The sequence below is a fragment of the Spizellomyces punctatus genome (genome assembly GCF_000182565.1).
Source record: "Spizellomyces punctatus DAOM BR117 chromosome Unknown supercont1.11, whole genome shotgun sequence".
Lineage (NCBI taxonomy): Eukaryota > Fungi > Chytridiomycota > Chytridiomycetes > Spizellomycetales > Spizellomycetaceae > Spizellomyces > Spizellomyces punctatus.
In genome coordinates, this window is record NW_015971547.1 from 903,944 (window position 1) to 927,779 (window position 23,836).

Genomic DNA, 23,836 nt, shown 5'->3' on the forward strand with positions numbered 1-23,836 from the left:
TTTCGTTGCCTCCTCTCAGGGTCTCGCTACCGATCCAGACAAGGTCGCAACCATAGTCGATTGGCCACAACCCAAATTCATAGGTGACCTATGGTCATTCGTGGGTCTCCTAGGGTTCTACGCCCAATTCATTTCTCGCTACGCGGAACTCGTCCGACCCCTGCAAGACGCTATCCAAGAGGGCGTTCGCGAATACCGAGACCTTAAAAAGGGTCGCGCTGACCCGAAGAAAGGCGCTGAAAAGCTCAATTCACCATCCATGCTCGACACGGCGGTGGCCCCTACAATCACAGCCACCGGAGCCCGATTTGAGGTTTCGCAACATCCGAAATCTAGCTCCTCAGACCTACCGGCGGTCAATCTACGCCAATCATCGCTGGCGGACTTACCCATTGACCCCTTTTGTGTCGGACGCCTTGCTCGCAAGCGCCCCGACCAAGGTCTGCGCAGATTTATCGCGAAGCGTGAAGTTTCATGGACCGATTCCCGAAACTCTGCCTTCGCAGCCGCCAAGCAGGCTCTGACAACAGCTCCAGTGCTCGCGGCACCCAGAAAAGGGTTCCCCTACACCCTTCACAGTGACGCTTCCTACACAGCGTTTAATGTCACGCTCGAACAGTTACAGCCGGATGCTTCTAAACGCCCGCTGTGCTACCATTCCCGAGGCACCACCACCTCGGAAAAGAAGGCCCCCCCCGTCGAACTCGAGGCCGGATGCCTCATTTGGGGCCTCGGAAAACTCCGCCCATACCTCGAAGGCCTGCCTTTCACGGTCATTACCGATCACCGAGCTCTTTTGTGGCTCGCCAAATACAAAGGCGAGAACCGAAAGCTCCTCCGCTGGGCCCTCGATCTTAGTTACTGGTCCGAATGGATGACAATCGTACACAAACCAGGACGCTTCCACATAGTCGCTGATACACTTTCGCGGCTACTTGGCGCGGAAACTCTTCTTTGCTCTACCGCGACCGAAATATGGGTGTCGGAACGCAAAGGACGACGGCCGCGCACCCCGCCAGCCGGTCCCGCACCCTCCTCAACACTGGCAGATGCCATCTTTCGTTTGGCGTTACAGCCCGCACTCATCACCGCCATCCGCGCTGGCCTCACCGGCCCGCTCCACCCCATCGCCCAACAGGCCCGCACCCTTCTATGGGAGACCAGCCCCGACACGTACACTACCGCCGACACGCGCTTTCTTCAGGACTGGCAACGTGCAGATAACCTGCTGTGGCACCGTTTTTCAGTCTCCGAAGACCTTTGGCGCCTTTACGTGCCCCCTGCTTGCACCCCTGAGGTGCGCAAGCTTTTTCACGAGGGGGGAGGACACTTCGGATTCGAAAGAACCTACGCTAGAGCTGCAGCGCAAGTCTGGTGGCCGAAAATGGCACAAGATTTCAGAAAACACTGCGCAGGATGTGAAACCTGTCAACGCTCAAAAAGGGTACCGCAACTGATTCCGGGGTTGCTGAAACCCATACCACCAGCTCCGGGACGCTGGACAGTCATCACGACTGACTTCGTAACCAAGCTCCCACTTACTTCCAGAGGGTACGACGCCTTTTGGTTAATAGCATGTAAATGCTCAAAGAGGATCCACGTATGGCCCCTCAAGAGCACTGCGACAGCTATTCAGGTCGCGGAACTCTTTATAGAGCGCTACGTCCCATTGCACGGCATCCCGGAGACCATTATCTCGGACCGCGACTCCAAATTTACGAGTCGATTTTGGCAGGAGGTCTGCAAAAACCTAAAGATTAATCAAGAGCTCACCACAGCCTACCACCCTCAAGGTGATGGACAATCAGAAAGAGACAACGCAACGGTCTTGCAGGTCCTTACCACAATGGTCAACACCCGATTAGATGACTGGGACACCTTTCTTCCGGTTGCGGAATTCATTATCAACGATACGGTACACGAGGCGACAAAAATGACGCGATTCAGAATGGACCTAGGCTATGAGCCCCACAATCCACTGGCGGACATCGTCGAAAGGCCGTCAGAAACCAGAAATGCAGATGCGGAGGAGCTCTGTAAACACCTCGGCGACCTAAACATCCTTATCCGAGATCTGATGATCGAAGCCCAGGATTCGCAGAAAAGATATTACGATTTATCGCGACGACATTTGGAGTTCCGGAGAGGAGATAAGGTGCTTCTGAGCACGAAAAACCTAGCAGGGTATGAGTCCAAGATCGCTCCGAAATGGCTGGGACCAGTCACGGTGACCGACTGTAACCCTCTCCGCGACAACTACGAGTTAAAACTGCCAGACAAGATGAGACGACTTCATCCATGGTTTCACATATCGAAATTACGTCCGTACCAGAAGCCTGTCGACGCCGAAACTGAGGAAAAGGTCGCGGAAGCACAAGCGGAGGATTCCGACGCTTCAGATGGCGAGTTTGAAGTGGAAGCGATAGTAGACCATCGAACCAGGCGCGGAAAACGTCAATTTCGAATACGTTGGTCCGGATACCCACCCCATGAGGATACCTGGGAACCAGAGGAAGCCCTAACAGAGGCTTCCGAAGCCTTAGAAGAGTACTGGAGATCCAGAGCTCCCACTAGCGCGCTAGTAGAGGACTCTTTGGTAGTCAGCCTTGCAGGCGACGCCCCGGAAGATACGGCTTATGCTTCCGACCACCAATGCTTCGCGGTTTATCCGGACGATAGCTCACGTGATAATCACGCCCTCTCACCAGAAAGAAAACCAGTTTCGCGTGGCTTACCTCACCAGTCGAGAACGCCACACCAAGCCTCCCGATCACGCTTACGCGCGTCCGAGCTGTCAAAATCAGCCGGCGACGACCTTAAAAGGACGCCCCTGCACGCTCCCCCTCTTTTTTCTTCTTCAACCGCCCACGACCTACTTCCCTTACACACTCACTCTGCTTCGCAAACCCCTTCTATCGACACCGAAACTAAAACTTCCATTTCTAACACAATGAACACCGATCTCAGAGGACAAGCAGGAGTGAGCGTACCCTCCACGTACATGTCCGGCTACCCTTGGGAGGAAGACTCGGGCGACTTCGAGGCCGAGGGCGTGCTGGATCGCCTTGGGGTTGCGATCGCTACCTGGGTTCACTCCTGGGTTCATCAGCTTCGGACCAACCCCAACGCGCCGCTGCAGACTCCAGGGCATGAGTTTTGGCTGGGAGTCGACGCTCCGAAACCTTACGCGGTGGGCCAGCCCCTCACAAACCACATCGCGGACCCCTACAGCAAGGCCACCGATGGTGGTGAAGCAGCGGTCGGAATAGTTGCTGACGCGAAAAAACCCGGAAAAAGAGGGCGCCCAGCTCCGTGCGCCGCTTGGCTCGACCGCGGGGTTCCCCAACACGAGGCGGGAAGCCGAAAAACGGCTCCGTTCACCGATTGGCCGAACGACGACGCCCACGAGTTTGCGTCCGCCGTCATTGAAGCAGCTAGGACGGTGCTCCTAAGGACGGCGAACGCAGCGGAAGCCTCTGCAAGGCTCACCAGACCCCGACATCACGAGCACGCGGAGTACCATTTCCGCGCGACAAACCTGAAAAGGGCCGCGGAGACCTTTACGGCCCTCTACGTAACCAGAACTGGCCCCGACGTGACCCCGGGTACCATCGTTCGTACCGCAACAGATCAAATCTGGTTTTGTTGCAACGTCGGTGGCCGTGCCAGTATCATCTGGGTCGTGAACCAAGATGCAGATGAAGCGGACCCCACAGATCCGGTACCGACCTGGTAATTGACGTCCCAACACCCCCGCTCGGAGCGCCGGTGCGTTGGCTCTTCAAAGGGGGGATGTAACGACGAGGACGTCTTCGAGAGATCGCGAGTAAGCCCAAATCGGACGCGGGAAGCACGAATCGCGTGACCAACTCCACCGATTGGGTTACCGCGACCGAAAAAACCGGTTCGGAGAATGGCAATTGGCGCATTAGATTTCAGCGTGCCTCGTACAACCTGTGGAGGCCCGAGCCAGTGCGGAAAAGGAAGAGATCGGTACCGCCACCAATAAATCAGTTGCGGTGCAGCGACACCCATTAGTTTAGTTTAGTTTAACAGTTTATCCAAGAATCTTGTATAAAAAGGATGTATTCAATAAAATAAGTCGGGGGCAGAAGCCGTAGCGACACAAAATCCCCATAACTCGCTTCTCAACTCCAATCTTAGGTTAACAGGAACCTAACAGAGCGCTTCAACGGCCTGATCACCCGTACCGAAGCCTCTAAATCCTGCTCGGTTCACAACTAACCGACTCTCCTTGCCTCTCGCCCCCAAGTCGCTACCGACGCCCAAAGAAAGGATTCGGAGACTATGATTCCTAGTACGGCCACCCACATAACCTGCTAGGAGACCCAAGTCGTCTTTACCGTAGTCTACCAACAAAAAATCCGTTACATCTGCCCATTTCCCAGGCTTTCATCCATTTTTCTATTCCAATCATCATGCCACCAAAGAAGAAGCAAAAATTCGACAATCGACCTACCTGTCTGCATTCATGCAACAAGACTTCCTTTGCAAAGGCTTTCTTACCTAATGGGACCTACCGGCAGCGTCTTCTAGATTACATCGCCATCATCCATCAACTCGCCGACCATGCTTCCCACGCGCTGAAATTCTATCTCCTTTCAGCACCAACCTTTCCCACGGTAAATGAAGATACAATCGAAGCGATTCTCTATCTTCTCAACAAGGGGGAGGCTTGGCATCCAAGAAAGGAAGCAAAGAAGGCATGGCGGGATTGTTTGCTGCCATATGTTCAACGGTACTGCCAAATCATCGGCTTTGTTCACCCAAATCTACGAGGCGAGCAGCAATCAGTCAATTACCTGACAGCGAGTATGATGACGAACCTGAAAGTCAACGTTCAAGAGCATTTCATGCAGATGCTCCTTCGGTATATCAATCTGCGGCTTGACATGAAGGGACAGAAGCAGCAACTGCCACCTAAAAGCAATGTGCGAAAGGATTTCTTTGCTCGTCTTCGCTACTTGAAGTCAATTTTCCTTTTTGATATTGTGCCCGAGTCACTCGATGACTTGACCGCTGAAGAGAGTGAGCTTCTAGAAGAGATGTGGTCCTTCATTCCCCTTTCTGACAACCAGCCGCTCGCATATTCGGTTGCTGTAGACCCTCTTGCCTTCTTTCCTGCATACTGCAAACTCTCTGGGCTGTATGAACGACATGGATTTCGACAGTTCAGTGCAATCCCTCTTCATCGGTCTCTCATCCAAAGCCATGTGCAAATCGACACCATCGTTCTCTACCAGCATATCCTTTGCATCACACGAAGAGAAGCGGAAACTGTCGAAAAGGTCAATTTATGGTTGCGCGTCTGTAATCTACGTACCAAAGCTTTTCGGTCTCGCCGCGGTATGCAGTTTGAAGGCTTGATCATGACGGATGGGACCTCGGTGTCTGTATACCTAAAGCACCCAGGAGCAGACAAGTATGGAAAGCGTGGAGCGAGAAAGTCAGCAAAGAGTTTAGAGGACGAAGTTAAAGCGCAATACATGGAGAAAAACTTACCTGCTTGTCGAGCAGCAGAGAATGTCATCGTTATCGACCCAAACAAGCACGATATTCTCTACTGCCAAGACAACAGTGGTATGACATTTCGCTACACCACCAACCAGCGAGCCGTGGAGACTGGAAGCCGTCGACAGCAAAGGCAATGGCAGCAGATGAAGAAAGAAGCTGGAGTTGACCTCATAGAATCACGAATACCAAGCCAGAAGATGATGAATCTCATAGACTTCATGCGTTACCTTCTTGTTCGCCGCGCTGATTGGGATCGTCGAAAGGAGTTCTACTCCCACCCTGCTCATACTAGATGGAAATGGCACGCATTCATAAACCGTCAGAAGAGCGAATCAGACCTCATATCCAACATGCGCAACAAGTACGGCGAAAACTTCACCATTGTGATGGGTGATTGGAGCGACGCCAGTCGAACTGCGAGATTTCAGACCTCATCAAAGACGAAAGGTTGGCGCACCCTCTTTAAGCGGAACAGGATCAACTGCTTCCTTCTCGATGAGTACAAGACCTAATCTGTCTGCCCTCGCTGTTTGGCCTCATCTGATGACTTCCTTGAAAAGGACTTCAAAACACGACCTCATTCAAGACCTTGGCGCCGTCGCGAAGGCAAGATTGAAAAAGTCCACGGATTGCTGGGTTGTACCAACCCTAACTGTCAGCAAGCCTGGACGATGCGCTACTGGAACAGGGACACGCTGAGCACCTGCAACATGCTGATGATCGTGCAATCAATGTTAGATGGACACGGTAGACCAGAGGTGTTCAACAGGAGTGTTCCAGGTGTAGTGTAGATTGGTTAGATTAGGTTTTCCGAGCCGGTTGTCGCGCGGTTCAATCCCTGGTGCGGGTGCTAGTGCCAATACCCATCGGCTCCGCACTAAGACGGGTTGGCGGAGAGAGCTGAACCATCTATTTTGTGTATTGATTGTGTATAGCATAGCTAGTTTTCTGCCTTTTCTCTCATAATAACATGAGATGTTTTTTTGCATGATCAAACCAAAAGTAGTAGCTGTGAGCTTCTCCCTCTGTTCTTTGCACACGCTGGAAATGCTGCCAATGCTGTCGTCTCCTTTCCATCACGCCGACATGCGGTGCATAACGTCTCGAATTTGGCATGACGCAGGTCTAACCCCCCAGCAATGAACAAAATCCTCCAGAATTTGGAATGACGCAGGTCCAACCCCTCAGCAATGAACAAAATCCTCCAATACAAAGAAACAATTACCATTTGCCATTGGAGTCAACGCGGGAGCGGGTCCACAGCACACACATTAATAATTACGTTCGTCGTAAGATCGGAACCTTCGAATCTGAAACGAACAAGACGATAAACAGCTTGTCATAACTTGCCGTCCTACCGGCAACCGGTAAACGCTTCTAGGCCAGTTGCAACTTGCCACGTTCAAACGCTTTTCAATTTGGTAAATTGTTTGAAGACCCAAATATACTCAAGTTATTCCGCATCCGCCTGTTGCAATGGATTTGCTAAGCCCTCCGACAATTGGAGGGGGAAGATCGCTGGACATTTCATGCGCCTTTTTATTTTTATTTCCGGGCTTCCGAAGGTTTGTTCAAGACAAAACACATACTTTGACAAATAGATTTGCAACAAGAATACAAGAGTTCTAGCGGCGGAAAAACTATCGTTCTCGTTTTTGTTCCATGCAAAGGTTCTTGTATTGGTTATAAAAGCAAAGGATTGAAGTGCTCCCCCCTAGTATGATAAAACCATCAAAACAATACATTGCATTCAAACAAATAAAATACGGGATACTTGACGAAGATCACATAAACCATAAAGTATGCCGCCAAATTCCAAAATCTCTGATGAGCACCTCTCCATCAATGTCACCGACACGGACATCCCTACACCAAACCGGGGCGGCTCCCTATCCTGGAATAATGTCACTTACTCGATTGATCTGAAGACAAAGGACGATAACGGTAAACCAAAATCGCGGACGCTGCTGTCTGATGTGTCGGGTGAGGCCAAGAGAGGGGAGTTGGTTGCGATCATGGGAAGTAGTGGAGCTGGCAAAACGACGCTTTTAAACTGGTAAGTGATGACTTTTTTTTTTCTGACCGATGGATTTTTTTGAACTGACATTGTTGGTCCTACAGCCTCTCTGGTCGCTTGGGTACAGGTCACCTAAGTGGAAGCGTCACGCTCGATGGGCGTCCACGGAACCGGAAAACCTGGAAAAAACTCGTAGCCTTTGTTGAACAAGACGACCAAATGTATAGCAACATCACCGTCCGCGAAACCATCAATTACGCTGCCCGCCTCCGTCTGTCATCCTCCCGATACGCTAAAGCTGAAAAAGCTTCTCTCACAGACGATGTTATCAAATCCCTTCGCTTATCCAAAGCCAAGGACACCTATATTGGTGATGGATTGACACGTGGTGTGAGTGGAGGTGAACGGAAGCGAACAGCCATTGCCCAAGAGTTGGTGGGAAACCCCGAGATTCTGTTCCTGGATGAGCCGACGAGTGGACTAGATTCCAATTCGGCGTACGCCGTCCTTGAAAATGTCAAAGCCGAAGCGATCCGAACTGGACGTATCGTCATCTTGACTATCCACCAACCCTCCAATGAAATTCTCTCGCTGTTGTCAAAGGTGGTGCTGTTGGCCGGTGGGTCGACAGTATTTTTCGGCCCAGTCGAAGATGCTTTGACGCATTTTGCGTCGCTGGGGTATACCTGCCCTGCACGGAAGAATCCTGCCGACTTTTTCCTCGACTTGCTGACGATCGATGAGGAAACTCACGAAGAGGACACAGCGCGGGTCAAGAAGCTACAAGAAGCCTATCGACAGCTGGACCAGTCGAACGTCCCCGTCACACACCCCTCTGAGCCAAAAATCTCTATGACCGTCTCTTTGGACGCCCTACCAGGAGATTCACCAGAACCAGCAGCGGGCTGGTCCAACAACTGGTTTACAGAATTCCTTATCCTATTCGAACGCGCCTGGTTGGATGTGTTGAGATCCAAACCTGTAGTGATCGCCTCCTTTGTTCGAACGGCTGTCCTCGTTATTCTCATTGGGTTCGCGTTTTGGCAACTGGATAAGGACCAACGTGGGATTCAAAACAGGGCTGGAATTCTGTTCCTTTGGCCCATTAACCAAGTTTTTGTCACCATCCAACCTATTGTCGCAACTTTCCCCCTCGAACGTGTCATCATGCTCCGAGAACGGTCCGCGGGATCATACCGAGTATCCTCATTCTACATTTCCAAAGTACTCTCCCAAGCGATTCCCGCCGTATTTTACTCCATGTTGGCATGTGTACCACTTTACTGGATGATAGGCCTTCAACATTCAGCATGGAAGTTCTTTGCCTGGCTGCTTATCAATGCCTTAGAGACAACAGCAGCAGTTGCGTTGGGTTTCATGGTCTCGAGCGGTGTTGAAACAGTACAGATGGCGATGGCGGTTGCTCCGATGATCGCGGTTGTGTTTTTGCTATTTGGTGGAAACATTATCAATAATGGGAGTTTGGGCTGGTGGTTCAAGTGGTTGCACTACGTATCACCCATTGGATGTGAGTATCTTCGTGGCTCTCTTATATGGCTTTACTCTTTTCTCACACCTTTTTCAAAATTAGACGCATACCGATCTTTTATGCAGCTCGAATTCCGAGGTCTCAGCCTTTCCTGCCAACCTGACGAACCTTGCACACCCACCGGTGAACTTGTCCTGCAACAACAAGATCTGAACGGGCTCTCTGTATGGGCATGTGCAGGAATCTTGGTGGCGTTGAGTACATGGTGGTTCTTGACAGGCTATGTGTTGTTAAGGAAAACGTCCAAGCCGAAAATGAAAGTCTTGTGAAATGGAAGGGCGGGGTGCTGAATGGACATTAGATATGACATTTGAATACTAGTAATTTCGTATGGTTTTTTGGTGTATAAGCTAGAAAAAATAGTGATAAATATACAGTGAAATTGGGTCAATTTAAGTTTGCACAAGATCGTCTATGGGTCAAAACATTGCCATTAAAAGTTTAGAATTTTATAACCCTTCCCTCCCCCACCACCGAAAAACCAATAATGAAAAAAAGCATAAATACGTTTTCGCACCTTCTCTCTATCCAAGCCCAACAGCCAACGCCTCTTGCACCTTGCGACTGCTCTTTAACAAACTCAAGCTGTCCACTCCAGATGCATGTCCCTCCTTCTTTACCCTTCTTTCCAGCACGTCCTCTCGGTCCTTTTTTCTGGCTTTCGGCTCACCGGTATGAACCCTCTGCAAATGCCCACCGACCCCTCTCAAAATCTCTCTCAAGATTCTAATTTGGTCTCCCTTGGTATCCATGCTTTGTATGCACTGCCGGAGCCGGTCACCCAATGCTCGGAGTGTCGGTGGTGGGGTGGGGTTGGTCGTCGTCTGGGCGGCGGCACTGTCGTATTTTTGAACAAGCGTGTGATAATGTCTAGAGGAAAGATACGTCAGGCCAACCACAAAATAAAGAAAGCGACATCGTAAAAGGGTGCACACCTTTTCAACGCTTCAAATTCTTCCTCCAATCCCTTCAACACCTTTTTCAAAATTTCAACTCCACCATCAGTGCTCAGCATCTCGTCATGAAAAGAAGCGTGATCGTCCCATGGTTCACCAAGAGTTTGTGTAGATTTTCCTGTGGTGTGTGGTTGATCGGTTGGTTTTACGGTACGGTGAACAGTGATTTCATCCTTGTCCTTTTGAGGCTTATCCCGTCGACTGCAGACGGAGCATAATGCCGGGTTATGAGCTTTGAGTAGGGAGAAGACTCTTTGAATGTTGGCTGTTACAGAATACGATTTCGACGTGCTCTGCGAGTCAGCCAAGGAGACATGTCAATGAGGCCATCTGACCGGGTAACCCAAGCTCAGTAGCATACCGTTCCAATAATAAAGGGCATTTGCCTGCCTCCGACAACTCCCTTGACGACCCCCCGCTCATCTTTCGATCCATGTGTGCAAAATAAAGTTCCATTTCGCGGGGGAGACTTGATGACGACTCGAGGTTTGATTCCTGATGTGGGCACGAGCTTTTGCCGAGGTCGGCCAATCTCAATTTTCTTCCAGACGGGATTGACTCCGTCCCTCGTGTGCTGAGTCGTAACCTATGTAAACTCGATACAATAAGCAACCCATCTCTCTCGGCAAGTAAAACCTCGGATTCATACCTTTCTCTCCCCCTTTCTAACCTCAACCTTCCCATTCCTCCCCAAGCGCACCTGCCCAACAACCAGCTTCCTCAGCCTGTCACGATCCTCTCGAGAGACCCGACCTCCATCGTGATTCAATCTTTCAACACGTTCTCGTTCGATTTCCTTTTGGAGCGCGTCGATTTCTTCCGGGTGGAGGAAGCTGTCTTCAGTGAGGGAAGGGGCATCCGAACGGATTGAGCGGCTGAATAAGTCGGTTGACGGAGGTCGAGTTGGGGAGGGTTTACGCGGAGAGACTGATTTGGGTCGGGTAGGAGAAGGGTTACGTTTGGAGGGAGATGCGCGGGTTGAGGACCGTTGAGGCGAGCGTTTGTCCTGATGGGAGCGTTGGGGAAGTGGATTGGAACGTTGAGGCGACGCTTGCTGTCTTCCAGTTAATTTTGTATCATGGGTCGCGGTCCTAACCTCCTCTTTCACACCATCATTCAATACCCGGGCTTGATCGACCTTTGCCTGCTTCCCATCACCATCCTGAGTTGATTCCATAGCTCTCTTCAATTCTTTCACTTCCCTCCTAGCAGCCTCCAACTGCTCAACCACCCTATTTCTTTCCAGCTCGACTTCCAAAGCAGTCTCCTTGGACCGCTCTAGCTGCCTCTGCAAAATCTCTGACCGCATTTTAAGCGAATGAAGCTGGTTCTCAATTTTAAGCTGGTCCAACAGGTCCTTGTCAGGAATCTGACTATGGAGGTCGCTTCCAATGTCAATTTTCTTGGTTTCCACATGTTTAGCTGAATGACTCTCTTTCAATCGCCCCTGCTCGAACAGGACAAGGCCCCTAGTCCTAGTCAACTCGTCCTCCAATTTTGCAATCTTTTCCTTCGCGGCGACCTTTTCGCCTTCCAGCTTCCCAACACGCTCTTGTAACGTTCGTAATGCATTTACCACGGCGCGAGTATTGCTATCCTCCGGGACGTTGACAAGCGGTAAATGACGATGGATGCCATCAAAGGGATCACTGTAGCTGGGGACCGTGCGAAATGTCGGAGTGACATCGTCTAGGATATCTGCCATGGACATGCGCAAGCCAGAAGGGAGCTCAACAGGTGGGGAAGCAGGCCCTGTCCCTCCAGGCAAGAGATCCAGCGAAGAGGGCGATCGCGGCGTGTCTTCACCAAGCACATCACGATGCACTGCTCGATGCTCAGCTTCAACAGGAGCAGAGCCCTGAAAAGGATCATTCTCGTCTGATCTGGACTCTGCACGTATGTGCTCCGGAAAAGAAGGCTCTGCAAAGGAAATCGATACCCCGGGTTTGATTGGAATATTATCGCTCAGGCGGGAAAAAGATCTCGGTGGCTCGCGGGTTGGAGATTGGGAGAGCCGGTACTGCTGGATACTTGGGGACGAGCTCTGCGGTGAGAACCGCGGTAGCGGACTACGCGATACGCCTCTTCGAGACTCGTTATTTATGTTCGAATCTGGCGCCTGCATAAATTCCTCCTTCACGACAACGTGGGACCTCGCAGTGCTTTTCGGCGACTCTCCAACCGTCCGCAAATCTGGAGACGGCGTACGGATTCTCATAGTACCCATTTCCATCTCTAAGCCTTTCACGCCCTCGTCATCAAATGGCGATCCCCCTCGCTCAAACTCTAAAACACTCTCCTCATCAATGGTTTTGACGCCTGCATCATCATACAGAATAGGAGAAGACCCAGCACTCCTTCCCTCAGATCGATAAAAGTCCCGCTCCACATCGCCAATCTCGCGCTCAATGAGTTTGCTAAACCTATCGCCCCCATAGCTCGCCTGGCGTTCAACGTCGAAGGATAGACTGAACCCGTTGGAGAAATCATGGCCAGCCGTTCTGTGTGTTCCAAACTCTTCGCGGAGCTCGCGTTCCATTTGTTCAATAAGGGCATTAGGGTCGTCTGGGAAGGTGTCGGGGTTGAACGAACTGTGCAACGTGGTTAGGTCGCGACTCTCCGCTAGTCGATCTGGAAAGTGTGTTATATTGGCTTTTCCAGTATGGAAAGGCGCACGAAAGCACATGCCGGAAACAAACCTACCACTCTTTTCGTCCTTTCCAAAATTCACTTCTGCAAATACTTCATCCAATTGGAGATCCCTCGAAAGGGAATCCATAAAACTTTGCAAACCCTCGGAGGCCGACATAAAGGATACAAAGTTTACATATACAAATGAAGAGCGCCGGCGCTAACCCAAACCAAGTTCACGCAAGATCGCACGCATCGACACGGAAAGCCGATGCCTTGGACGCGAATGTTGGTAAGATTCTTCAAGGGACGCAGCGAAGGACGCGTGCCAAACTGTTCCCTAATGTTGCTCCGTAAGACCCATGGTCATGTGATGTACAAATCTCAACATGCTCTTCAACAATCAGGAATACTGATATTTTATAATAGGCTTGCGCTCATTCTATGCCAGCGCATACCAATATTCGATAGATAAAAATAAGCACAAACGCTACTCAACAATCAAACTACACATCCACAAACACCACTAGCACGCTCTAACAAAACAATTAACAAACCCATACAGATCTACACCTTTCCACTCCCATTCAGCACCCCACCGTTGCTCCCACTGTTCCCACTGCTCCCGCTGACACCACTGCTCCCGCTCACACCACTAGCGCCGCTTCCACTGCTCCCACTACTTCCAGTGCTGTCTCCTGAACCTCTTTGAACAAGGTACGCAGGCGGATCCGCATCTCTGTTAGACAATTGATTAGGCTTTGTGCTCAGATTTGAGCGCACGTGAATCTCTATGATGCCCTGTTTGGCAAGAGCGCGGGAGAGGGGGGTGGGTTCGCGCTTGCCAGGAAAGTCTTTGGGCTTGTACGCGGTGAAGGGTTTTGAAAGGTGTGTGGAGAGGAGGGATTTTGTCGCGTGGGTGATTTTGGCGGCGCTGCAATAGAGGTTTTTGTGAAGCTTTGAATCATCAAGGGAATGCAACATGTTATATTGAGAATGCATACCTTGAGCCCAGATCTGCCAACGAGAACTTTAGAGCATATATACCTGGACACCGTACCGACAAGTCAGGAAAGGCAAACATGATCCGTTTGTTCCCATCCGTGTCGGTGAACTTGTGCGCCATGCTAACCAATGAGCCAACCAGACAATGTGTGCTGCTATCCCTTCCCATCTGTGGTGGGCCAGATCCATGATCCGGTCCCGTATATGGCATCATGTGGTTCGTGGTATGCACTGCTGCTTGTGCTGCTTGAATCGCCGCTTCCCGCTCACGAGCCTGCGACGCGCTCCAATATGGATTCTCTAGCAGGCTTTTGTCTGTCATACCGTCTGCGGTCCAGAGCGACGCGTGGACGATCATAAAAGGTGCTTCGCGGAGATTGGCGGGGATTTCGTTGCCGTTGGAATCATAGGTGATGAGCTCGAGAATAGGAGGAGGATCGATTGATCGGCGGTCTAGGGTATTGTTTATACATTAATATAAATAAATGGCCCACATTCTCGGTCTGTGGAAAATATACCCTTGTTGCCGAAACCACAGCATCGAACGACCTCTGGGTGTTGAAGTATTCGGAGACCATGTCGTTGTCTGTCGGAGTGCGATTAACAAATCCATGCGTCAGCAAATTGCCTCCACGGTGCCTCCATCATCGTCATCTGAACCGCGCCATTTGGGCGGATTCCCACGATGACGTTGCGGACGCCCACATTATAAAAGCAACATTTTTTTGCAGCCTACCTTCGCGAAGATGGTAGCGAGTTTACACCTGTTGTCCCCGTCATCATTGTGGTCGCCGCTGTTGTGATCAAAACGTCTATTGTGGGTTGCGTCGTTGTTGCTGTTGGCTGCTGGGTTCCCATTGTCGATGGCGATATAGTAGTCAAGTGTCCAGCACCGCTACCGTTTAGGGTTGCAGCGTTCCCGGCAACGACGGCTTGCCCCGACGCATGTCCGGCCCGCGACAACATGTCGTGGAATACAAGGGGGTCGGTGAGCCTACGCTAAAAAAAAAAAAGCACTAAGAAAAGCTCGGGAGGGCACAGACACCAGTAGTTCCAACGCAGGTCGCAGGCAGACCGCGAGACGAGAACAAGGAACGAGAGATAGATGGACCCAGTATTTAGGAGACTGGTAACAAGGGAATATGTTTTGTTCTCCTTTGGTATCTCGAGAGGCTTTGTTTCCACGTATAATGTTGACAGGGCACAAAGATGTTGACCTCTCCGAGTTCGCGGGGAACGTGGACACAGCGAGCGCAATCCCGAAAGAAAGAAAGAACAAAAAATAAAACAAAAAAGAAAAGATAATCCCTTTGTAGGCAGAAAGAGTCCCGTGGTGCTGATTGACGCGAGATGGAACTTTGTCCTGTATGCGGTATGGGCTGGCAGGCAAGTCGCCGAGCGTTGCAGAGTAGGAGTAGCAATAACCCGTTGGCCGGCAAAACCAGCAAGGTGCTTCTACGCGGGGATTCGAAGCAGGAGAAGAAAAAGAGAATCCGCAACGATACCACGGCTTTCGACAAAATAACGATAACAATAACTAGAGAAACAAAAAAGGGCACACTGTATTCCGGAATGTACACAACAAAAAAGCAGGGCGTTGCTCGATCAGGTGGAGGGGGGTTGGCCAAGGGACGGGGTTTGAGTGGACAAGCAAATAGAATTGAGAGAAGTCGTTGCGGCGCGCGGGGATCGCTAAAAGTTGAAATTCGCGAACGGAGCAGACAATCCCGCAAACGTCTCGAGAGAGAGGGCGTGTTGCTGGAGGGAAACGAGAGCGAGAGAGACGAGTCGGAATCACACTGAATCAACGGGACAAGTTTTTTAACGAACGGCCTGAGGAGGCGGAGAAGAGCCAGTCGGCGATTTGTTCCAAAAAAGAAAAATATATATCATATACAATTGGTGGCAAGGGAGAGAGCGAACAAAGAAGATCAAATGGCTTGTATAACTGGGGCCTTGGCTGAACCTTCAAAATACAATCTGGCCAGCTTGCCCAAGTACCTGGCCACGGATGGGTGACCGGAGGGTCAATAAGGAGCGAGTCACTTTTTGTATCGAACCAACCGCGCGATTTTAAAAATGGCAGAATGGACAAGGTGAACACAGCCCAACCAAAAACTCATCCAACACACGGACAAGGCAGGAGCGAGCGGAGGTCCAAAGCTCCGACAAAGCCGATCCTGATCCCGGGTCCACTCATCCAGGAGAAACCAACAACTTTAATAAGGCAGACGAAAAAAAATAGAAGGGTGTTGTAGAAAAGTCACAATATAATCTCATGCTGTAAACCAAGTCTCAAGTATGATTTGGTCTTGCGCAACCGTCCTCTGAGGAGGAGACTGTAAGAAGAATGGACGAGAAGAAATCATATCAGCGTCGCGTGGTCTAATGTGAGATACAGTTGGAGAAGGCGGAAAAATCACGGCCAAAAGGTGCTCCAGAAGATCCAAACAAAGCACGCGGCCGATTGTGAGCCGGGATGTAAAGTACCTGTGGCGTTGACCATCAAACAACCAGAAACGAACAAACGAGTTTTTTGTTTTTCCCGTTTGTTGCAGGCCCAAATCCCGCAAGAACAAAACAATGGGCTATTGTTTATTTTCATAAGTGACTCAGACTGACTTTTTGGGATTTTCCCATAATGTATTTTTTCTTTACGTTATCGAAATTTCTCAAGGATGACTTGCAACACTAGAGTAATATTGGCCATTTTCGTTCAAAAGAGCCGAACGTTTCACGGCGACATCTACCGATGACCTTGCCCCCTTTCCACGCACCGGGTCATGGGGCGAAGTCGTTCTTGTGCAACGCTCCAGATTCCAGACCCATCTAGACCCTTATATCCACACCTGATAGCACGTGCATATGCCATTCGTTCACGGGCGTGGAAGAAGGCTTGCGGGGCTTGTAAAGTGTGGCTTTTGGTTTATGTCATCAGGTCATGATCAGGTTGCGCTTTTGAACGCTTGACTTATCACACTGCAAAGGAATGAGAAGGATTTTGGGGGGTCTCACACTCCTGCGTCATGTAAGAGGTGCAGGAATGAGAAGGGATTGTGGGCATGGGTGTGCATGGTGCGACTGCCTCCCATTCTGTAGAACATTTCTATCAGGTCGCCGGAGCCTTTCAGCTGTTCGAGCGGTTTGAAACCGCCTTTGATATGAGTTCGCTGGCGTGACTGCCTCCCATTTTGTGGTGCATTCCTGTCAAGCGGCCAGAGCGTTCACAACCAGATAACGATGAATAACGAGAACAGGTCCCTGTAGGATAAGAAGGGCAATGCCAGCAAATGGTTGGTAAAATTAATAGAGCTGTGCGAAAATCCCCCCGCACAGTTAACGCCCCGTTCCAAAGATCATAGGGACAGGGCTTTTGACATCCTCCAATACACATGGTTATGTCACACCCCATCACTGAGAATGTCATCTATTCTCCAACAAAATATTCCCCAACAAAAGACCTGTTCTTGGTTGATCCACGGATACGTAAAAAAAGTGGGAGTTATCGTTTTCTTGGTGGTTTCCGTCGGGTTTTATCCGGGATAGGGATATTCATCAGACGTTGTTTGTTCGCTCCATTTGCGTTTACAACCTTTTTTTTATTTTTTTTTTGGATTCATTCATGCCACTTCCAAACGTGTCGTTTGAAGAAGCCATCGCCGCTGGTGGCCAGGTCGTTGAGCATCGCTTGCATGTACGTTTTTCCGCCCCTTGTTTTTTTGCTTTTCCCCCCCGCATTACCTTTTCCCCTGTGACGCTTGGCTCCGACGACATTTTGGATCGTGATCTGTTGGATTGTTTAGATATCTTGACCCCCCTTTGCTCAACAGACCCGAAACGAAAACTACAGCGTCCACGTTCTCCTTCCTTCTAACGAAGTCTTTGTAAGTTGTCTGCACCCAACGACCTATCGCAACCATAACAGCATTTAACAGACATCTGCTCAGATTTACACAAACATCTCCAAACAGCGTCTTAAACCTCATCTCAATGTCCCGCTCGCCACTCTCCCACCGACGACCCGACCCGCCTCCCATCACGCCCCTCGCACACCTACCCAAACAGAAACATTTGAAGATGTAATGCGCATGGGAGGTCGTATCGTCGAAGTCAAGAAATTCACAACATTTGGAGTGTATCTACGCATGCCGGACGATGGGCGTGTCGTCCACTGCTGGAACATTAGTCAAGATCGAGTGGATGCTGCCAGGAGAGTCATAAGAAACGTCCTCCAAACGGCTCCTCTTCCCTCCGTTCCTCCGACACCAACACCGCCAACATCACCTACATCTCCAAAGAAGGGCAAGAAACATCAGAATCCATCTTTTGAAGAATGCATCGCTGAAAACGCTTCCATTGTCCGTGTAACGCCACATGTATTTTACTCTGTACATGTCCAAAGACCTAATGGCCGCGTAGAAAACTTTAATCGGGTCAGTCAAGAAAAGGTATATAATACGTCCGCATTTGATTTTTTTGTTTGTTTTTTCCTAAAGTTAACGTTTACCAAATGAAACAGTATCAAACGTGGGCACATACCCACCTACCTCATGTCGCTCCACATCCTCCTCCCCTGCCTCCTCTTGAACTCTCCACTCCTTTCTATACCCCGCAACCAACGACCACTACGGCAACATCAACACAGTATGCGCCGCCCTACGTGCCGCAATACGCATACCCCTTCAATTACGTCGTGTGGACGGGTGACAGAGAGAGTGGGTGAGTGGTTTTCATGTTGTGGTAAAGTTTGATGATGGGCACGCTGAGGTACGAGTTGTGGGTAGGTCGCAACAGACACTCTCACAAGGTAAACCTAACGACAAGGTATTGGATGCTTAGGAGAAAAACCGGCCATATCATGCAATAGCGTGTCCCCATTCGCATGTAGCAAGAACCAACCCCGCCATCTGTGGGGCTCATCTTTTCTGTAACAAATATTGCAACCTTGGTCTGTGAAATTATAACTTGTGAACCCATTTGAAAGGGCACGTCCATTCAAAAACAACACCAAGAAATTAAAATAAAAAAAGATCATGCCTCCATAAACCCAAACAATCCAAGACAAGAAAATACAATGTCCACATCCCCATAGAGAATATATATACATCCCTCTGCATCATCCTTTTTACTCCGTCTAAGAGTCCGCTACGCCGTTCTCAACCTTCTGTTCTTCAACACGCTTCTCTTCTTCAACACGCTTATAAGGGTCATTAACTGTATGTCCGTGACCCCTAGCGTATGCATCATGCGCTAAAAGTTTTGCATATAGTCAATTAACGTGAGCTATAATCTTTCCATTCACCAAACCGCACTTACCATCAACAACTCTCTCAATATGAGCTCCAAAGTCCACACCCCGCTTCATCTCTAGCAAGCCCGCCTTATCGATTACTTGCGTGCTGAGCACCTGGTACCGCGTCTTGGCAGCCTGGAACCGACATCGCGTCTGGTCCAATTCCTTCTCTTGGTACTTGGCTGTATCTTCAGCAGATTTTGAACGGGAGGAGAGAAATGTCGGCGTAGGTGGTCTTGTCGACGCCTTGATGGCGCGTTCTTCGAGGTAGCCGAGTTTGGAGGCGTAACTACAGAGTACAGGTGTGAGAGCTATGATGCAAGAAAATGGCAAGAATGCAGGACTAACCTGTCGAATTCTTGACGAGCAGTTTTCTGGCTCTTGATCGTATCCCGAGAGTCGGCAATTGCTTTTGCCTTGAAAATCTTGATAAAGCTCAGGTAGGAATCCAAGGACGCAATCACAGGAACGCGCTCCTTGCTGGAAAACAAGACACGACATGAGTTCCATATACTGTTTGGTTGACAGATACTGAGCACACGTACCATTCTTGGTGATACGCAACGCCCAAATGCACCAAGTTCCTCCCAATCTCCTCATCCCGCTCCTGGTACCCCTTTTGCTGATAGAACAGCGACAATTCGGCTTCAACCTCATTCAACTGTTGCAAAGCCATTCGCTGCTTTTCGACCATCTTTTCCAACTGAGAAAAGTAGTCGTACATGGCATCAATCTCTTTGGCCGATTCGTCCACTTCAGGTTGAGCAGTGACATGGGCCCACTGGTGGAGACAGTATAGTGTGAGATACAGCCACATGTGTAAATCGCCACCCGCCACGCACCTGTTTACCGACCTGCTGTCCCAGCTTTTCTCTCACACGCTGGGTAAAGATTTTGTGAATCCTGTCGACGCTCTCGGGAGTACTTGTAGCGAGTTTAGCGACTTGGCGCGTAAAAAACTCTCCGATCATGTACTAAGGTGGAGCCAAGCTTTAGGCACGGTCCAGCACAAATATTATGATACCGAAAACTCACATCCAACCGCTGATTAAACTGCTTGCTCTTGGAATTTTCACTCAAAGGCATACTCGAAGAAAAGGAATCCATTCTTTGCGAGGGAAAGTTTGGCGCTACCCTGGACCCCAACCCCATGTCCCCGATATTGGGCATCCGTGTAGCGCTCATAGGACTGGGAGTCGCAAAGGTTGGCAGCTCTGTTGTACGCAGCTCAGGTGCCGATCGATCTGTCAAGGTGGGGGTCGAGGCACTAAAACTTGGCGCACTAGGAGACCGACGCAGGTGGGGTACATTTTGGAGGGATTGAAACCGGATGGGAAGTCCTGTCGCGAGGACGGGAAGTACCTCTGGTTCCGGTTCCGGAGACGGTGTCCGGGATACTGTTGGAGGAGGAGTAGGAGCTTGGTCGACAACGGGTTGCGGGTCAGGATCAGTGACTGTATCTGTGGTTTTCACGGCGCCAGAACCCAATGTCGAAGCCTCCTCATCCTCCTGTTCCTCCTCCACCTCCGCGACGTTTTCCTCCTCTTCGTGCTTTCCATTCACCTGAGCATTTTCAACGCCCTTCTCCTCGACGGCAGATTCGTTCTCCTCGTTGTGATCATCGCCGTTAACCAGCCCATTTAGAGTCTCCTTTTCCACCTCGGTTGTCTCATCTCTCGCTACAGCAGCATCGGCCACGTCGCCAGTCATTGTTTCCTTGCTGATGGACTCCAGGTCGTGACAAGTGTGCGGGATTCTGTACAAGTGAACGATCAAAGAGTCAACAGGACGAGGTGAGGTGTGATCCCTTCCAACAATGAGTAAATACAAAAAGTACACAGGCCGCTAACAGCCTCCCTTTTCCCTCTTTTCTGTAAAAACAAGGCCGGAACAAAACGACCTACCCGATATATGGTCAACAAAGGAGCTCTACTCGAAACAAAAAACGAGGCGCTCAGGAGCAAAAAGCAAGTCGACTTGCCGCGTGCCCTTTCCTAACGATAACTTTTCGACAATATCCTAACCCGATGGCAGAGTTTGCACTGATTGGTCGAATGGAAGGCCTCATTTGACATATATGGATAAATGAAGCGGAATTAGTGTGATTGTGCCTCTTCCGCCGGTGGCATAGTCATAATAAGGAGGCCACACCCACCGCCGCCCCTCAACCTGAAGGGATGCAAACAGCGGCTAAAGGGGAGGGCAAACAGAGAGATGTGCGCAGCAGTGACCCTGACGAGGTCTATTCTAATGTCAGTACATGTGTTTTTGTTGGGTTTAGACTGGAGTTTGTCATCCAACGACAGCCAACGACCTTTGGCATTCGGTAGGTAGGCGCACTGAAAGCCCAGCTCATCAATGTAGCGACGACACTACTCGCTATCACCATCATGCATCCAATCTACATGCAATTCTATTTCAAAAGAACTGCCTGCCTTTCTTATCCAAGGCAAATGTTTCCAGAGATGCAAGTCTGTTGCCCATTATAGCCCATCCTCTATTGAGGATCGGGTGAAAAAAGAGCGCGATACGCTCATGTCAGCACACATTGGAACCGGTTCTTCATCCTGCCACTGTCCCTGTGAATCAATAAACCTGCGCCTACCAGCTAAGATCTTGACTGTACCATTGCCAGCAACCATGACTGCCAGCGCAACGTCAGAAAACTTGGATGTTCATCTCGATAGGTATGCCCTACTGGGTTTTGCAACTAAAGTTGTCATCTCTCACGAAATCTTTTACAATCAGTCTGCCGTACATTGATGGCGAAATCTCCCCAGAACGTAAGGTTTACATCTCTTTATACCACAAAATAAACCAGAAAACCTCTAATACCAAGATTTACATCCCCAGTATCCGACGAAATAGCTTCCCTCCTCTCCCACCCCCGACCCACCACACTACACCCCTCACTCATACCCACACCCTACGATACACCCCCGGAAGCTCCACCCAAAATACAGACATTTGACACAACCCGCCTACGTCTCGATACTCCCTCAGAATCAACAGTAGAAGCATACAAATCGGCAGTGGAGAATGCGTGTGCGCAGTTGGAGCATCAGAATGCCCGTATGGTGAACTTGGAATTAGTGCATAGCTTTGGGAGTAATGCTTGGAAGTTGCACTGCTTTCAATTGGAGTACTTGAAAAAGAAGGTAGACGCGCAGGTTGAACAAATCAAAAAAGAGGTTTTGGAAGTGAATAGGGAAAGGAAAATGGGGCAGGTAAGGCTCGCAGTTCGTTTCGATACAGAAAGGCTCGCGAGAATCATGTATGTATGTATTGACAAATCCGACTTTTTTCAGATGAAAACCGGTCAAACACTCCAAACGCTTACATACAAATACTCTCAGCTTCTCAACCAAACGATACAAGTCGACGCTGCGACACGACAGTTGCAACAGGAGGTAGAGCATTTGCAAGCTGGGTGTGCACAATTAGAGGCAAAGTGTGGTGTGAACGGAGAATAAACCTTATGTTGAAGACAATATATCAACGAAAAAGACCAGTGTGTTTCACACAATTTCTTTTATTTATAAAAAGCTATACAAAAAAGCACAAGAACAAAAAAGCAGACAAATGACACCAAAAGCGGGAACATTCAGGTCCAAGACCAAAATGTAGCATCCATAAAAACGACACTGGTCTACTCTGCACTAGCCGCGTTTTGACCCTCTTCATCATCCTGTCAATCCCCCAAAAAGTACCACGTCAGTGCATGTATTCATGGCAAAAATGTAAAAGTCATGTCTCACCTTTCGCGGCTTCTTCCTTGCAGGACCCTCAGCAGCTTGCATTGCCAGTTGCGATCTTAATTGCTCATTCTCTGCCTTCAGTGATTCGACTTGAGCTGACAACTCCTGGATCCTGCAGTTTCAAGTCCATCAGATAACTATAGGTATTGTCTAAACCCAGAAAATGATACTCACGCCTGCTCACACAACAACTTTTCCAATGTCCACTTTTCCAGATTCGTTGACTCTTGCTCCTTTAACTGATGAATATACTGTACGGCCCTCGACAAAATGCGCCCCTTGTTCTTTTCCCCCTCTGGAATCAATTTCGCTAGCTCGTTAATACCATCATTGATGGTTTCACGACGTCTCCGTTCAACCTCCTTGTGATTCTCCCGACGCTGACGCAACCATTCTTCTGAGCCAACGGGAGCCTTAGAGTTTGAGGGCGTCCCAGGCGATGAGATGGCTTGTGCAGCGGCTGCCTGAGCAGCAGCCTGCGCAGCTTGAGCAGCCGCGTAAACACTAGCGTAGGCCTGTTGGTTCATTCCAGGCGGAGGGGGAGGGAAAGAGGCAGGGAGCCCGCCAGGGCCGGGTGAGTAGCCTTGCGGCGTCGTCGGCATAGCACCGGGATGCGGTTGAATAGCCACAGGCGTCCCAGGATGCTGTCCAACTCCGACGGGAATCTGATTCTGCTGAGCCTGCAGCTGATTGGGCGGTGTAGAAACGGCGTTGTGAGTTTGGTGTGCGTGTGCGTGCTGTTGCTGCTGCTGCTGTTGTTGTTGATGATGATGTTGATGGTGTTGGTGGTGTTGGTGGTGAGCGTCGTTTGCCTGCAGTTGTGGCACGGCTGCAGCGGCTACCGGAGGATTCGTGGGAGAAGAAACGTTCAGAGGAGTAGAAGGCAGAGCGGAGGGAACGCTGGAACCAGCGACTTGGCCCTGAGTTCATCTATAGATGAGACCAACGCCATTCACCAAAAGCGACACCAAACGCGAGACATACCTCTGTCTTTTGCGAAACGACACTCGCCGCAGACATGAAAAGCGTAGAGACCTACTACCACACACAAGGAAATAAACACGAAATGAACTGTAGAGATCTTGCTATTGC

The 23,836-nt window shown here is 49.9% G+C and overlaps 9 protein-coding genes across 10 annotated transcripts; 5 read left to right on the plus strand and 4 right to left on the minus strand.

Annotated features, from left to right (window-relative positions):
* Positions 1–4,439: 4,439 nt before the first annotated feature.
* SPPG_09365 (uncharacterized protein) lies at positions 4,440–6,047 on the plus strand (the record flags this gene model as incomplete). The annotated part of the gene is made up of 1 exon (XM_016757524.1): positions 4,440–6,047. The coding sequence occupies one exon, from the start codon at positions 4,440–4,442 to the stop codon at positions 6,045–6,047; it is 1,608 nt and encodes a 535-aa protein (XP_016606735.1).
* Positions 6,048–7,070: 1,023 nt separating this feature from the next.
* Positions 7,071–9,564, plus strand: SPPG_06376 (uncharacterized protein). The gene is made up of 3 exons (XM_016754588.1): positions 7,071–7,591; positions 7,657–9,080; positions 9,144–9,564. The coding sequence occupies exons 1-3, from the start codon at positions 7,338–7,340 to the stop codon at positions 9,368–9,370; spliced, it is 1,905 nt and encodes a 634-aa protein (XP_016606736.1). The 5' UTR covers positions 7,071–7,337; the 3' UTR covers positions 9,371–9,564.
* Positions 9,520–12,986, minus strand: SPPG_06377. Of its 2 annotated transcripts, none has more exons than XM_016754590.1 (5): positions 12,761–12,986; positions 10,707–12,688; positions 10,419–10,643; positions 10,037–10,350; positions 9,520–9,971 (listed from the first exon to the last, which is right to left on the minus strand). In XM_016754590.1, exons 1-5 carry the CDS (start codon positions 12,864–12,866, stop codon positions 9,626–9,628), a joined length of 2,973 nt encoding a protein of 990 aa, XP_016606738.1. In that variant the 5' UTR covers positions 12,867–12,986; the 3' UTR covers positions 9,520–9,625. The 2 variants fall into 2 exon arrangements, with proteins under 2 accessions (XP_016606738.1, XP_016606737.1); XM_016754589.1 differs by having other exon boundaries at positions 12,757–12,986.
* A 95-nt stretch (positions 12,987–13,081) lies between these two features.
* On the minus strand, positions 13,082–15,774 carry SPPG_06378 (uncharacterized protein). The gene is made up of 4 exons (XM_016754591.1): positions 14,430–15,774; positions 14,212–14,279; positions 13,693–14,146; positions 13,082–13,622 (listed from the first exon to the last, which is right to left on the minus strand). Exons 1-4 carry the CDS (start codon positions 14,657–14,659, stop codon positions 13,256–13,258), a joined length of 1,119 nt encoding a protein of 372 aa, XP_016606739.1. The 5' UTR covers positions 14,660–15,774; the 3' UTR covers positions 13,082–13,255.
* SPPG_09366 (uncharacterized protein) lies at positions 14,521–16,059 on the plus strand. The gene has a single exon (XM_016757525.1). The coding sequence runs from the start codon at positions 15,044–15,046 to the stop codon at positions 15,494–15,496; it is 453 nt and encodes a 150-aa protein (XP_016606740.1). The 5' UTR covers positions 14,521–15,043; the 3' UTR covers positions 15,497–16,059.
* A 1,256-nt stretch (positions 16,060–17,315) lies between these two features.
* SPPG_06379 (uncharacterized protein) lies at positions 17,316–18,742 on the plus strand (the record flags this gene model as incomplete). Its single annotated transcript, XM_016754592.1, has 5 exons — positions 17,316–17,387; positions 17,524–17,577; positions 17,641–18,141; positions 18,213–18,460; positions 18,533–18,742. 4 exons carry the CDS (start codon positions 17,316–17,318, stop codon positions 18,414–18,416), a joined length of 831 nt encoding a protein of 276 aa, XP_016606741.1. The 3' UTR covers positions 18,417–18,460; positions 18,533–18,742.
* SPPG_06380 (uncharacterized protein) lies at positions 18,615–20,997 on the minus strand. The gene is made up of 7 exons (XM_016754593.1): positions 20,891–20,997; positions 20,022–20,742; positions 19,829–19,960; positions 19,532–19,767; positions 19,335–19,466; positions 19,010–19,275; positions 18,615–18,943 (listed from the first exon to the last, which is right to left on the minus strand). The coding sequence occupies exons 2-7, from the start codon at positions 20,694–20,696 to the stop codon at positions 18,828–18,830; spliced, it is 1,557 nt and encodes a 518-aa protein (XP_016606742.1). The 5' UTR covers positions 20,697–20,742; positions 20,891–20,997; the 3' UTR covers positions 18,615–18,827.
* Positions 20,998–21,591: 594 nt separating this feature from the next.
* Positions 21,592–22,508, plus strand: SPPG_06381 (uncharacterized protein). Its single transcript, XM_016754594.1, has 4 exons — positions 21,592–21,673; positions 21,735–21,769; positions 21,840–22,213; positions 22,295–22,508. Exons 1-4 carry the CDS (start codon positions 21,627–21,629, stop codon positions 22,457–22,459), a joined length of 621 nt encoding a protein of 206 aa, XP_016606743.1. The 5' UTR covers positions 21,592–21,626; the 3' UTR covers positions 22,460–22,508.
* A 127-nt stretch (positions 22,509–22,635) lies between these two features.
* Positions 22,636–23,764, minus strand: SPPG_06382 (uncharacterized protein; the record flags this gene model as incomplete). Its single annotated transcript, XM_016754595.1, has 4 exons — positions 22,636–22,674; positions 22,745–22,856; positions 22,919–23,664; positions 23,729–23,764. The coding sequence occupies 4 exons, from the start codon at positions 23,762–23,764 to the stop codon at positions 22,636–22,638; spliced, it is 933 nt and encodes a 310-aa protein (XP_016606744.1).
* Positions 23,765–23,836: the final 72 nt, after the last annotated feature.